General features: G+C 43.2%; 1 protein-coding gene across 8 annotated transcripts in view; it reads left to right on the top strand.

Annotated features, from left to right (window-relative positions):
* NCOA6 (nuclear receptor coactivator 6) overlaps window positions 1–11173 on the top strand; it is a 41525-nt gene extending 30352 nt beyond the window's left edge. For 2 of the 8 annotated variants that reach the window (XM_065754306.1, XM_065754309.1), the window contains 4 exons: window positions 2926–2994; window positions 4956–4992; window positions 7626–7774; window positions 10575–11173. In XM_065754306.1, the coding sequence (XP_065610378.1) occupies window positions 2926–2994; window positions 4956–4992; window positions 7626–7774; window positions 10575–10621 (302 nt within the window). In that variant the 3' untranslated portion in view covers window positions 10622–11173. Of the gene's footprint in view, window positions 1–2925; window positions 2995–3451; window positions 4312–4955; window positions 4993–7296; window positions 7775–10574 lie in introns of those variants that run through there. The other 6 variants (XR_010623320.1, XM_065754311.1, XM_065754310.1 and 3 more) reach the window with 6 other exon arrangements.
* Window positions 11174–14543: the final 3370 nt, after the last annotated feature.

The raw sequence follows: 14543 nt of genomic DNA on the forward strand, positions 1-14543 counted from the left end.
GGGACACGAGAGGCCTGGAAAGCCTGACTGGCAGTGAAGACCAAAGCCAAGAACTCTTTTAAGTACCTCATCTATCTCCATATCTGAAAAAAGCAGTTCTCCTTTCTTGTTTATAAGAAGGGGTACACTCCCCTTTGCCTGTCTTAAGACCAGTATATTTAAAGAATCCCTTCTTGATGTTTTTTACATCCCTTGCCAAGTTGAATTCCATCTATGTCTCTGTCTTCCTGATGTCATCTATGCAAATCTGGACATTATACCTATACTCTTCCCAGGCTGTCCATCCTTGCTTCTACTTTTCCTTCTTTTCCTTCAGTTTGACCAGCTGCCCCTTGCTCAGCCATACAGATTTCTTGTCTCGTCTTCCTGATTTCTTCTGCTGGAGGATGGAGAGCTCTTGTGCTTTCAGAAGGGTATCCTTAATGCGCTGCCAACTCTGTTCTATTCCTTTGTACCTAGGGACAGTTTCCTATGGGATCTCTTCCAGTAATTCCTTAAACAGCCTGTAGTTCACTTTCCTGAAGTTCAGGGTCCTTACTTGACTCCTTGCCTGGCCGGTGTTCTTTGAGATCCTGAACTTGACCAAGGTATGGTAGCTACAGCCCAGGCAGCCTCCGGTCTGAACCTCTTTAATGATTTCTTCTGCATTTGTGAGCCCCAGATCTAATAGTCCTTCAGCACTGGTTGGTCTGTCCAATACCTGGGCACTGAAGTTATCATAAACGCACTCCAGGAGTCTCCTGGATTGTTTGCAGCCCACTGAGCTGCTTTCTGAGCAGACATTGGGGTGGTTGAAATCCCCTATCAGGATAAGAGACTGCGAGCACAATGGCTTTTGTAGCTGGAGCAAGGCCTCGTCCACAGGCTCCATCTGATCAGGTACCTGTGGTAGACCTGACCACCAGATGTCCTTTATTGGTCCGGTCCCTTATTTCCACCCACCAGCTCTCAGCCTAATCGTGACTGTTTCTCAGAGGCAGCAGCACTCTGTCTCCCTCTTAACGTAGAGGGCAACTCCCCAGCCCTGTCTTGTCTGTCCTTTCTAAAAAGCCTGTTGCCCTCAGCTGTAGTATTTCACTTGAATGAATCAACTCAATGTGTTTCTGTGGTAGCAATTAGGTGATAGTTTCCTAATTGCACTACAGTTTCCATCCCCTCCTGCTTAATTCTCATGCTTCATGCATTTGTGCAGAGGCTCCTCAGCTGGGCTATTGGCCTCGTTGCTTCCTTGGAGGAGCCTTCGCAAAAGCCTCTGGGGCAAATCTGAGGTGTTACCCCATGGCTTCCCAAAGTGTCAGTGTTCCTTGACTTCTCTGTTCCTCATTAGTACATCCCCTACCCACATCAAATCCAATTTAAAGCTAATGAGCCCTGCCAGCTTGCTGCAGAGTATATTCATGCCCCTCCTGATCAGCTGTGTAGATCTGCTTTGGTCTTCTCAGAGTCTGTTTACATTTATAACTTATTTTATATATGGATTTAATTCTGATATTTTGTATTAATCTTAACAATACAAGTTCCCTGTATGGGAGCCTTAGCCCTCCAGGGAAATGGCTAAACTGTGGCACAAAAAAAAATAAAAATAAAAAATTATGCACATGGGAAAATGAAAATGCTCGTTTCAGAGACAAAAATAAAAATGAGTAAATTGTGTATAGGTACAGAAAATCCCCTCCTTTCTAGCTTGTTTCCTTTATAATTTTACTTTTAGCATTGACAGATGTTATTCATGACATCACTGCTTGTTCTTGATGCCACTTTAACCTGTTGGAAGTTATGTGGAAATAAGCCATTGCTCTTAAAGCAAGCTATTTGAATATCCATTGTGCTTTATACTGTCAATTTTATCTTCTAGAAGATAAAACCGTGGAAAATAGAATCCACATAAATCAGTGGAAACAAGAGCTTCGGTTTAAGCATAAATTTTCCCCATGGCTTGACGTGTACCTTAGCTGTGCGCTACTAGCAGGTGGAAATACTTCCTTTGAGCTTCACAGAAGGAATTGTGCTTTCTTAGGAGAAAAAGTTGTTGGCAGGAGCAGCATGATGTAAGACTGTACAGCAATCTCAAAGCAGGAAGCAGTGATAGCACTTTCCAAATGCTCTTGCTGCTCCGTGACTTAGTGTGTAAGAACAAAACAGAAAATGTACCTGACTTCAGCATCAAGAGTGAGGATTGAGTTATTTGCAAGTCTGAAGCAAGCTGTGTTCTGATAGCAAAGTGCATACTTTCTCTTCAGATTTGGGACAGTGATGTAGGCATCTGAATGTACATGTGTTTTTACAAATTGAATGAATATTCTTTATCTAAATTGGAACCTTTATGTCTCTGTGTTCTTGGTATGTTTATTATCTTACCCAAGGGAAGACTGAAAGGCATTTGCATAACAGGTATTGGTTTACTATCTTGTTTTTAACAAGGCAACCTAAAAAAACATAAGTCACGTCGTCCTATTGACTAAGGATGTCCTGGGAGTGCAGTTGGTGCTTCTGAGCTTTAATTGAAGAATGAGGGTATCGATTCATTAACAGTGATGCTGTTTCTCCTCAAGAAGCAAGAAAGAGATGCAAAACAAAGACCTCTTTTAGGTCTTCCTTTAGTTTCTTGGTCTAGTGACAAAACATTGCCTTTAAAAATAGCTTGATGATATTTAACTGCATCGCTTATCTGTTTTGGGAAATCATGCTTGGGGTAGGTTTGCTGATGGGTTTTGTGTGTGAGTGGTTTTTGTTTCTCCATTGTTTGCTTTCAAACTGAGGAGGTGTTTGTTGCGGGTGGGAGAGTAGAATATGGATTAAAAAAATATATTTGTGAATGTAAAAATGCAGTAAGAGGGAAGATGCTTTGTTTTGTAAAAGAAGCCCAGTTGCACAACAAAAAAAATCTTTGAAAATAATGTTTTTTCCCCTCCACTTCTATTCTAGCATCCTCTCAACATTTAACGCAGAAAAAAAGTTCAGTTGCCACATCAGAAAGTACTGTTCAAAGAACAGGTAAATTTTACTTTGGAAAAGCAGAATTTAGGTGAACTAAGCTCATTGTGTTTCTAAGTGAAAATGGTAAATCATGAACACTTTGATAACCATATAAAACTTACCAGTGTTTGGCAGGGTTTTTTTCATTATTTTTGTTTTTATTTTTTATTTTATTATTTATTATTTTTATTTCCTTTATATATGTTGTGCCTTAGAAGTCTCCAAAGCCTCATTGGAGTACCAGCAGGAGAATGAATAAAGCAAGGAGGAAATCACCAAAGCAGCTTTTAGATACTCAGTGGCAGGCCTGAAAGACTGGATTCATTGTGATAGCACTCAATGTGTTTGAGCCTTGAAGTTTTGTTAAGAGCAAATAGGAGTTTTTCTTCTGCATAGGACACTTCAAAGCAGTGCTGGGAGTATAAGTTTTAGAGTTCTAATCCTCTCATTCATTTATTTATCTTTCCATTGAAAGCTTTTATTGAACTCTGCATTGTTTCAAGGATGGAGCCATGGCAGATCATAGAATTATGGAATGCTTTGGTTTGGAAAAGTCCTTTAAGACCATCTAGTTCCAACCCAAAGATGGCTTTTTGTTGTTGCCACATATTATCATGTACATCAATACTGCAGTGTTTTATGAATGTAATTCCCAAGATGAGTGAGGAAAATGGACAGATGTGGACCTGCACATAGGAGGTGCCACTTCCATCACTGTGCGGTATGTAGCATGACAAGGAATAAAGCCCCAGGATACTCAGTGGCTTTCATGAAGGTCCTTTTTCAAGGTGTGCACACACCCTGCCTTGCTTTCATCTGTCTCCTTGTACTGGCACATATGTAGCCATATGGAGTTCCTGCTCAGGGAAGAAAGTACTAGTCTTGACCAATTTTTGCTGTGGGTATTCTGCCTGATCACATTTTGAGTAGACAGAAAGAGCAACTTTTTTTTCCTCATTCTATTTTTCTTACTGAGACAGGTTTTTGGGCACAGTAACGTACACTTCCACTGAAGAATCTCATGTTCCATAACAAGGCTAGGGTTGTTTTCTTACTCTTTTCATGGCTTTGTTCCTTGTGCACCTTTATAGCAAATGTGGAGCACTGAACTGATCTCAAAGGCAAAGCCATTGTCAGAGACACTGAGGGATGCTTAAGGGTGAGGTGGATTCCAGCACAGGCAATGTAATCATCAAACAGTGAGCTAAGATAATGCATTTCAGTGATGATCTCAAGATAGGTTGCAGTTTCTCATGAGGCACAGCATTTGGTACTCCATCTCGGTGAAGTGGTAGATATAGGAATGATGAAATGATAGACAGTAAAAAAAAAAAATTAAAAAAAAAAGAGGTTGGAAGAATGGTGTGATGGAAATCACTGCTGTTGTGAATGCTCAAAGGAAAAGCAGTGGGAGTTATTTATGAAATCTCTAAGAAGGAGGAGGAAGGCAGAGGATACTGCTCTTTGGCACCTCCAGAAGGATTCTGCAACTTAACAGAAATGTAACAGCTTCAGAAATGTGTGTTCCTTTCTGCACCTTCCTACAAAATGCATTAGGAGATACTGCTTTCAGGTGGTTGTGTTAAAGTAAAATCTTTATGTCAAACGTATGGCATATTCAGATCAGTATTTTTAAGGTTTAAAACTATAAGAGTATAGAAGCCTTGAGAGGAATAAACTGACTAATGTAGAATTTTTAAGGGAGAGGACTGTAGACCTTATTAGAAAGTTTCTCTGCAGTTTCTTTCTTCAGAGTTTCCTTTCACTTCTTTTTGCAGCTGGTGTGGGCCCTCATCAGAGCTCTGCCTGAATTCTGCCTCACTAGATGAGTTAGATTAATTTGCTTTGAGAGTACCAATAGACAAGAGAAACTTATTTGTCAGGCCTAACACATAACAAGAGAACTGTGAGATAGCCATGCCTTGTTAGTAAGTATGTACTTCTACAGTGGACCTAAAAACTATCTTTTTCTCTTGTAGAACTTGAAACAAATGCTCCAGTAGTTGCTGGTCAAAGGTAAGGAGACAGTTTATAATATAGATTCAGAATAGATACAGCTTTCGTGCAAAGAAGTCCTTTCCTCTTTGCTTCAATTGCACTAATTTAAAACAAAAATCCTCTGCTTGGTTGTGCACTTTCTTTGCCATACTTTTTCTTCCCTACTCAGGTATTCTGCTAGGAAACTGTTCTAAAATGTGTCTGAAATACAGAATGTAAGATAACTTTCTCCCAAGTCTGTCTTCATGCTTTGGACAGTGTCTCCTCCTGTTCACTCAGACCTAAGTGTTTCACGTCCTGGAAGGGTCTTGATGGTTCTAGTATTTGTTTTTTTTTCTGAGAACAAATCAAAAATGCAACCCCCAAAGCCTGCAGAACTGCTGTTGGGAATTTTTGTCTTTTGGGAGTAGGACTTTGTAAAAGGCTTTCTTCTTACAGTTTATATGTGCAATTTGTGTTACTGTTTTCTGCAGATTTCCTGTGTTTTCCTGCTGACACTTGGCTGAAACCTGATAGGAAAGCCTGGTAGAAGCTTTGTCTTGTCCTAGTTAAGACTTTTGCTAGTTAGAAGAATAAATTTTGAATGGTTGTGTTCTGTCAGAAAAATACTGTATTCGAGATCAGTTTCTGTTAATTCTAAAGCCACCTAGCTCTTGCACTCTTTAGGCAGCTCTAATGTCAAACCTATAAGATTTCTTTGGTAAAGGCTGGTACAACTGGCCATAGTCTTGGTGCTGCCCTGCTCTAAGTGAAGTGATACCAGAAGCCAGGGTTAATGGTGTGGCTTGCTGTCAGTCCATCAGGAAATAAAGTGGGTGAGGGAGGAAAGGCAGTTTACTTTCTTGTATCAGGAAAGACTCTGAAATGAACATTTACCTCTGTTTACCTTCATGTGGGCTGGGATCCTTCCAGAGTTGTATGAAGGACAGACTGAAAGGTTGATTTTTTTTTAGGATAGAATTTTTCTAAAAAGGTGAAGTGGAGACAATTGGCAGATGAGAGGATTCTCCATATTTGGACTGTCATTCAGTACATCAGATTATCTCAAGTACGTTTCTGTTTTGATTTTTCTGCACTGATGCTTTTTCTGGAAAGAAGGAAGGTTTTCAGAGAAACAGTAAAGTCTGGTCATGTCTGATATTCACAGTGGTCAGCTCCGAGCCCCAAGGTGATGTGATTCATGACACAAGCATTGGAGGAGCCCTGCAGCATGCAGAGCACTAGAAATACCTTTACTTGGACCAACTTCGTTTCCTTCTAGAAAACCAGAGGAGAGTTGTTGGTCCCTACAGAGCAATCCAAGTTGATGGATACTTATTTGAACTCTTCAGCTGTTATCTCCAGTAAGCCATCTTCAGCTGATGGTGCTCAATTGGCTGACACACACCTCCAGATAACCCTAGAAGTAACTGGCTGTCGTTGCTTATTGGTTCCTTACTGGAAGACCAGTTTTGTGACTTGATTGCCCATAGTGCTGACCTGTGGGGAAATGGCTTTCAATGTTTATTTTGTATCTCTGACAATCCATGTGCTTCTGTGGTCTCCTTTACTCTGTTTCCCTGCTTGAGAATGTGTTTGACTGTCTTTCCTTACATTGGCAAAGCATATTCTGTTTCATCAGCCTGTTACCTGTGCAATCTCTTACTTGTGCAAATCTCTGTAGTAGTTTCTTTCTTTTGAAGTAGGGCTTCCTCTGAAATATGGATACTGTAGGAGAAACGCACAGGTCTGCTACGTGTATTTTCCATCAGTTCTCTGATTAGGGCATCCTTTTGTGAAATCTTGCAAGTACCAGAACAAGGGCGTGAAAGGAGTCTTTCTTCTTTTCTATTATCAGCAGATTTGTTTATTTGCTTAATTGCTTGCCTTTTAATTCATGTATGATAAGTTCAGCTTAGTATTCAGAAACTACGTGGTCATTGGAAGTTGTCTGGCATTAATACGTTGAAGAGAAGCCCCAGTTGTCAGGGTGAGTTTGCAGGGCAAATAGTAGTAAAACATAAATGGAGTTCAATTATAACACATTATGCTCCATTTATTGTCTCAGCAATAAGAAACATGGATTTCCACACTGCCTTCTGTTTCCATGGCCTGTTACTATTTCTTATAAAAGAAAAGAAGTATGCCATAAATGTTCAAGAATGTTTTAAATATTCCTTTTTATTATGTGAAGAAATAATGTACATCAGTTAGCTGAGTCTTTTTAGTGGAAACAAGCTGGCAATTTAAGGGTTCATAATTCCTCCTTATGTTCATCTGCAATTTCAACTCTGTATTCCCATATCATAGCAGTCTCTAATGTGACTTGTTTGCTTTTCCTAGACTTCAGTAATGGTGGCACCTGTGGAAAACAGAGCAGACAATTTATAATGCATCTAATTTCTTGGTCTTCTAATGTTGAAAATATTCTCTTTGAGGACTTCTCAATTCTGTATCCTCTGATAATTTTTAATAGAAATGGACTGTACTCTGGCTTACTCAGGTCATTCTTCATCTGATAAAACTTCTGGTATCTCTAGCATTTCATATCTTCAGTGCTAATAGTCCGGAACTGGTACCTGTGTAAGTCCATCCTTCAGCTTGTCTGAGTTGCATAGAAAAACGTAATTCTTCTTACACTTCATCAGAAATATTTTGTCCCACTTTATTAGTAATGAGACAAAAGAGAATTGTGAAAAGTCTAAAACTCCAATTAGAAGAAATTCAAGAACAGAGGATTCTGCCGCTTCACAGGAAACTGTAGAGAATGGACAGCGCAAGAGGTCATCCAGACCAGCACCTGCATCCAGCTCTGCAAAAGGTAAAATGCACGGCCGTCATTTCTGTGGAGAGGGCAGGACGTAAGGGACTTCCCCAAAACAACCCTTTTGGTAACTGGCTCGTAACTGTGGTTGGTTTACAGTTTGTAACTGCTCTGTGCTTTAACTCTAGTTTCAGTGGTTTTAGGTGCAGGTTGGCGTTCAGATGTTTACCTGAATCCGTGCTGGCAGTGAATCGTGTATGGTTTTCTTACTGTTACATTTGTGGAACTGGTTTTCTGCAGTACTAATCAACGTAGCAATGAGCAAGCTTGCCTAGTTGAAGTTGAATTCTCTTTATAGAAATGTGTCATTAACTGACTGTACTTGGGTTAAAAAGTATTATTTTTTTTTGTCCTGAAATCTGAAAGACATGAGAAAAATGCTTAAGTCATTCCAAGCACGTGGTCAGTTTTGCAAAGCCGAAGTCCGTGTGGAGGCACGCTCAGAGCGCTGCCCGTCTGGCAGCCTGCAGGCACGCAGCAGTGCACAGCCCTGACTGTTCTTCCAATGAACACTGAACCCCTGAAGTGACAGGCATTAACCCCTGGTGCTGGCAGTTACCACGTGCCTTGCTTCCACAGGGGCTGAGTACGCAGCAGTTGTGAGATGTGCACTTTGGTTACCAGAATGCACGGTGCGTGCTGCTGCTGTAGTTCTGAAGTAACTGTGCAGGCTCCTTATGTGTAAGGGTCAGAGCAGATGTGATGGATAGAAGTTGTGCAAGAGGGTAGAGAGACCAGCACAAGGAAACATGCAACTAATATTTTAAAGATAACTTGCAGAACAAAGAGGTATTAATACATTGTCATTATAAAAAGAAGTCAAGTTGAATTCAGCAACCATTTTCCTTATTGAAGATACCAAAGTTTGCTGGTAAGAGCATTTGCATTGATCAGAGTTTGAGAGACATCCAGCTGTATGCAACCATGGGATGACACGTGAGGGATTTTCTGTGTTCTGCAGTGCTGTGGCTGCTGAATTTAATTAAAGTTCCCTCTTGTGGCAGCACTATGTAGAAATCTGTATTGTAACGATGAGTTGTCTTTCATGATGTGAAAAATGTGAAGCAAATGTAAAACTGATTGGGTGATACCTTGGGGAGCTTGAGGCTGTCTGAAGTGTGCTGTAATGAGCAAACCTAAAGATGACAACCAGTGGCACTTCAAATTCTGAAAATACGGGAACGTAAAAGAATATTAAATGTGAAGATTCATGTAGGGGCTTTGTACCAACTGCACTGTTTATTTATCTCTGTAAGTTGTTTTTGAGCCCTGCATGTGGAAGCTCTGCAGTGTTTGAGGGCTCTGCCGGGCAGCAGTGGCCCAGCTTGCTGTGTGCTGCTCCATGCCCTTGCCTTATCTCCACGTAAGCCGCTGCCTACTGCAAAGCTTTGGAGAAAAAGGCACTTCTGTGGAAGGGCACAGGATGAAGCATTAGTGAGATGGAGCGTAAGAAATGGGAAAAGGTTTACCACGTGTGCCTACTCTGTTATGTGCATTTATTAGTGAAATGTAGCTTAAGGAAGCCTGTATGTTTTGTATGTTTGTGGCCTCTGCCTAGGTGTGTGTGATCTGTGTCCTGAGGTGCTTGTCAGCCCACCTTTAGGAGAGTGCAGGGTTGGGAAAAAGTAGCTTTTGAAATAGAGGCTGATTAAGGCCATTAATTAAAAAATATATATAGCGTTCAGGAAAAACTTCAGCGCAGCAGGGAGAGAAAGGGGTTTGGGACCGTGTGCTCCAGATGTGCCACAGAGCGTTGGGAAGGACAGCCTGGAAGGGTTCTGCTGGGGGAGCAGCTGCTGGAACCTGGCTCAGTCCTTGGTACAGGGAGCTCGGTACAGCTTCTGGAAACCAGGACTGCTGGGATTCACAGCTGTTAGAGTGCCTTACCAGCAAGGGCTGCATCAGTGTTTGCTGTAGCTTTGGGTTTGTTAAACTTGGAAAAGAGGCTGTTTTTGTAATATGTTTTTGTAATACGGCATTAAATAGCCATGGATGTGTCACTGCTTTTTGAGTTTGAGAGGTCTTGGGATTTTTTTTCCCTTTTGACTCTCAGATACACGCAGCCAGAGCAGCTACTGGAAAACACTGTAAGAGCCAAAGACAGCTCACCGATGTTTCCAGTGGCATTTTTAAAGAATCTGAAGATGCAGATGCCCTTAGTCCTTACTCAGAGCTCTTGTCTTTGTGCTCTGAAATGGAAACTTAGTGCCTTGGTAAGCGCACTGAAAACACCGCCCGGATTCGCTGTAACGGCTGCAAGTGCTTCTGTTGTTGTGCTGCGCGTTGCGTCCTTCTGTCTGAGCTGTTCTTTGAATCATCATGTGCACTGAAGAGACTTGTTTTCTAATGCCCTGGTTTTTGAGGGCTGGGACAGATAGATTCCCAAAGTGTGTGGAGGCTGAGTTTCCCAGCAGTGCCGTCCCCGAGTTCTGTGCTTGGGTCTGATTCCTGCAGCCTGTGCCCAGAGCGGTGCTGTGTTTGCGGAGCCGTGTTGCATGCTGTGGATGAGCAAGATGTGGCTTGTGTGGAACTAAAGCTACAGAACAGCTTGCAGTACACGACTTCTGCTCTTAGGGCTGTGCCCTTGCACCCAGCTTTGCAGCAGAAGCCGGTGGGCACTGTGTGCTGCTGCACTGCTGGTGGCAGTGCTCAGGATGGAGCCTGTGTTACGTGCTGTGGAAGCTCGTCCCTGTTCCCTCCCCAGTGTGACATTAGAATTGTAAGAGGGCAATCTGTGCGCCTCGCATGAATGGTTACCGACTTAGTATCCATGCTTCTTTTCTTCTCTTGATTTCAGAAACGAGTGCCAGTGCAATGCAGTCAAAAAGAAGAAAATCCAAGTAAATTACTGCATGGAAACATGAAACTTGTAAATGAGTGTGAATTTACCAATAGCAATTTTGAGCTGTGATTTTTCTTTTTTAAATAAAATTCTGTACAGTAAGTCATTTTAATATTATACTGTTCCCAATAAATGATTTTTTTTTCTAAAAAAACAGATAAATAGATATAAAAACTGAATTCTTTTAAAACCCCCTGGATTTAGAGACTGAAGTCCAGGGTTAGCACATTAGGTTAATATGTTTGTAAGAAATGGAAGGGGAGGGGAGACACTTGTAAATGTACTTGTTTCCACTTTTCGTAAATGAATTAGAATACAGGGTTGTCATTTTTAGGTATTAAAATAACGTATTGTGCTGTTGTTTAAGTACTGTATGTGAATAGCAGTAAGAGGGTTATAAGCAGACCCGATTCTGTTGGGAAATGTAAATAATTTTATTATATAGTAGGTCTGATGTATTTGTTGTAGAAATGGACCAGTGAAACAAAAATGACTTTATGGGTTTGTATAATGTGGAATCCCTCATGCTCTAAATAAATGTTATTGTCCTATAATTTGGGTCGTATTATTATTGGCAGTAACAGCAGCATCATCCCAAGTGGGAAGATTGAATGGATTATTTAGAGCTCTGGGCCTACAAGCTCCTTATATGGAGCTTTAGAAAGGAATCTGTTGAACCACAAATGAATTACCTAGTGCAGCTGTTACAGCAAAGCAAGAAAAAGACTCACAGGCCGCCCTCCAGCTCCAGGGCTGTGTGCACTGAATACATAGTGAGGGCGCCCAGAAGACAGCTCTCCCCACCAACAGACACTCAGCAGGAAAACACAGCAGAGAAAAGTGCTGCGTCAAATGGTTTGAAGAGTTTCTGAAATGCAGCAGCCTGAAGCATGCCTGTCTGGGGACTGCGTGGCCATGGCAGTGGCTTGTCTCCATGCACTGCTGGGAAAAGTAGGTCAGCCTTTTTGTTCCAGGGAGCTCTCGTGGGGGGGTAACCCAGAGCTGAGCTGTTTTAGATGGCTGGCTGCTTTGTGCTCAAGTAGGTATTTATACCTTTTTACTTTCCTAGTGGATTTTTTTTAAATTCATATTTAGTCACCCTTTCAAAATATATAAATTGCCAGCTGCTCCCTCTTGTAATGGCAGAAATAAACTATTTGTGCGCAGGTAACAGAACAAGGCTAACTTCTGTTCCTCCTTCGCTGTCAGAGCTCGGGTCCTCAGTTTCTTTGCCTTGGAGAAGTCGGAGTGGTGTAGGAGTGCTGCCTCCTCCCAGAGGCCTGGCCATGCCCTGCTGCTCTCACCCTTGTCCTTCACCAGGGCACTCTGCAGTTGGTTGCCCGGGAAAGCATTGACCGCTGTAAGATTTTATGGTTTTTTAATTTTCATATGTGTGTCTGTGTGTATTTCAGTAGGGACCCAGCTGAGTTTCTGAAGTGGCCGTTCTACTTCCAGCCTCCACCATTTCTTAGTCTCATTTTAATTGTCCAGCTCCCAAAATCGGTTTAATTCCCTATGTGGGATGATGCTGAGGACAAAACAGAATTGTCCATGCCTGTCAGAGGTCTCACTGCCCATGTGTGAGTGAAGAGAGGCTGTGCTGCCATGCTGCTCTTCATGTCCTGCCCCTGACTGCCCCCTCTGGCATTCATCACATCCTGGGCCTGGCTTGGCTGCTGCCGCTGCCCGTCTGGTCAGGGGAAGTTTTGGGAGATGAAAAATCAGATGATGTTCACAGAACCAAAGGATCATGTTTGCAGGCAAGGTCCTTGTTCCATGGGCAGCAAAAGGGTGCACAAAGCCCAGAGGTATTGGTGCTACACATGAGAAAATGGGATCTGCTTTCGAGCTTATCTCCAGCCATAGCAATTGCAGCACTGCACCCACAAGGTGGAAGGGTTCCTTTTAATATCATCTCAAAAGAGTCCAGCAGAGGGACACAAAGATGATAAAGGGCATGGAACACCTCTCTTAGGAGCCTTAAGAAAAGAAGACTCAGAGGGGATCTGATCCACATCTATCAATATCTAAGGAGCAGGAGGCAAAGGAACGAGGTCAGACTCTTAGCAGTGTGTGACAATAGGATGGGGGGAAATGGCCACAAACTGAAGCATAGGAAGTTCTGCACAAATGTGCATGGGAACTTCTTCACAGTGCAGTGATGCAGCACTGGAGCTGCACACAGAGCTGGTGGATCTCCTTCTCTGGAGACATTCAAGGCCCACCTGGATGCCTACCTGTGCAACCTGGGCTGGGAGCTGCTCTGGCAGAGGGTTGGACTCAGTGATCTTGGGAGGTCCCTTCCAACCCCTACAGTTCTGTGATTCTGTGAATATCCAGAGATTTTTTTTATCCATGTAGGAGGGGAAGAAGGGAGTGCAGTCAGGATTGCAGAAAGCACTACCATGGAGGAAGCTGATGGCAGGGTTGTGATCTGGGGAGATATGGCAGGCCTAGGGACAGGGTGGATGGGAGCCCTGGGGAAGGAGGAGCGCAGCAGAGAAGGGACTTGGAGGCATTGTGCTGGTGCCCTCTGGGCAAGGAGAACCTGGGGCTGAGAGCTTAACCTGGTGCTGGGGGCAAAGAGGGTCAGCAGGTGCTGATAGTGGAGGTGTAGCCAGTGGGTAAGGGAAGAAGTGAGTGTTCCCCTTTCTTGGCACAGGTTAGTGTGTGTGTGGAATATTGCCACATGATTTCTATACTGTTATGTGAGAAAATTGCTGATAACCTGATAGGGGACTGAGAGGGTCACCAAGATGGCCAGGGACAAGGAACACTGAGCAGAAGAGGAGAGGAGCTCAGCCCTTCGGGTCCTGGAGCAGAAGCTGGAGCTGTGTGCACAGAGCACCTCTGGCAGTGGGGACCATGGCCCCTGGGCAGCTGTCCTCGCTGTGGAAATGTTTTCTCTTCTGTTTTCTCTTCTGTTTGAGTGGAATTTACTTCAACTGTCCTCACAAGTTTTAGGGTTTGTTAATCGGGGAAAAAGTCTCCAGTGACAGCTTGTGCCTCCCCCTTCTCATCCGGTCTTCAGAGGGGATTGATATCTATCGACTTGTGGCTGATAGTTACAGCACTGACTTTCAAAGTCCATTTCAAAACGCAAAACCTTCTACACTTTGCAGACAGTTTGTAAACGGATGTACTCGTAGGCTTCAGAGGAATACACATAAAATGGACTTTAAATATATATCTTTTTTATTTCTTGTGTTTTTTTTTTATTATATTAGATTTTATTTTTTCAGTCAGAAGACAGCATTACAACCTAACAACCAAAACCAGGTTACACACTCACGGGCACACTACATAACGTATCCAGGCAGCCGTGTCCCTCAGTCTGTTGACACGTGGCAAACGTCTAAACAAAGTCCTACAAGAAGTAGACACCCTTCCCCTTCTAACCTTACACTGATTTAACACAATAACACACAAGAGGACGTATTCTGTGAGTGTTGAGCTTTGAACCAGCTTTCAGTCCTACAGCACGCGTGGTGTAGAAAACATTGGGCTTTTTCTTTTCTCGTCTCCAAAATCACCATGTGAAGGTCATGCCACTGGTGTAAGGCATTCCACAGCGCCGGGTCGCCCTGCGGCAGGATGCGGCCGTGGGCATCCACTGCACAGCGTGGGTCTGTGGCGGCACCGCGCCCCGACCCGCACAGCGCTGGGCAGGGAGCCGTGCTGGCAGCATCCTCCCGTGCACCTGAGGGAAGGCGTAAGGCATCCTGCTCCGCCCGCACAGCGCTTCAGATGAGCAGCTGAATGTCAGCGCTGGACGGCAGCACTGCGGAGCCGTGCTGGGGGCTGAGCTGCACAGGAGATGGGGCAGCTGAAATGGGGCGCTGAGGGTGTTCCTTCTGTGCGGCTTCTCTGCAGGTCCCAGCGCCTGCTTTTTAAAGCAACACAGAAACGCAGGAGTGTTGAAAA

This window comes from Cyrtonyx montezumae, unplaced genomic scaffold (genome assembly GCF_038088225.1).
Source record: "Cyrtonyx montezumae isolate F1298 unplaced genomic scaffold, pur_monq_1.0 scaffold_9, whole genome shotgun sequence".
In the NCBI taxonomy this organism is placed as follows: Eukaryota; Metazoa; Chordata; class Aves; order Galliformes; family Odontophoridae; genus Cyrtonyx; species Cyrtonyx montezumae.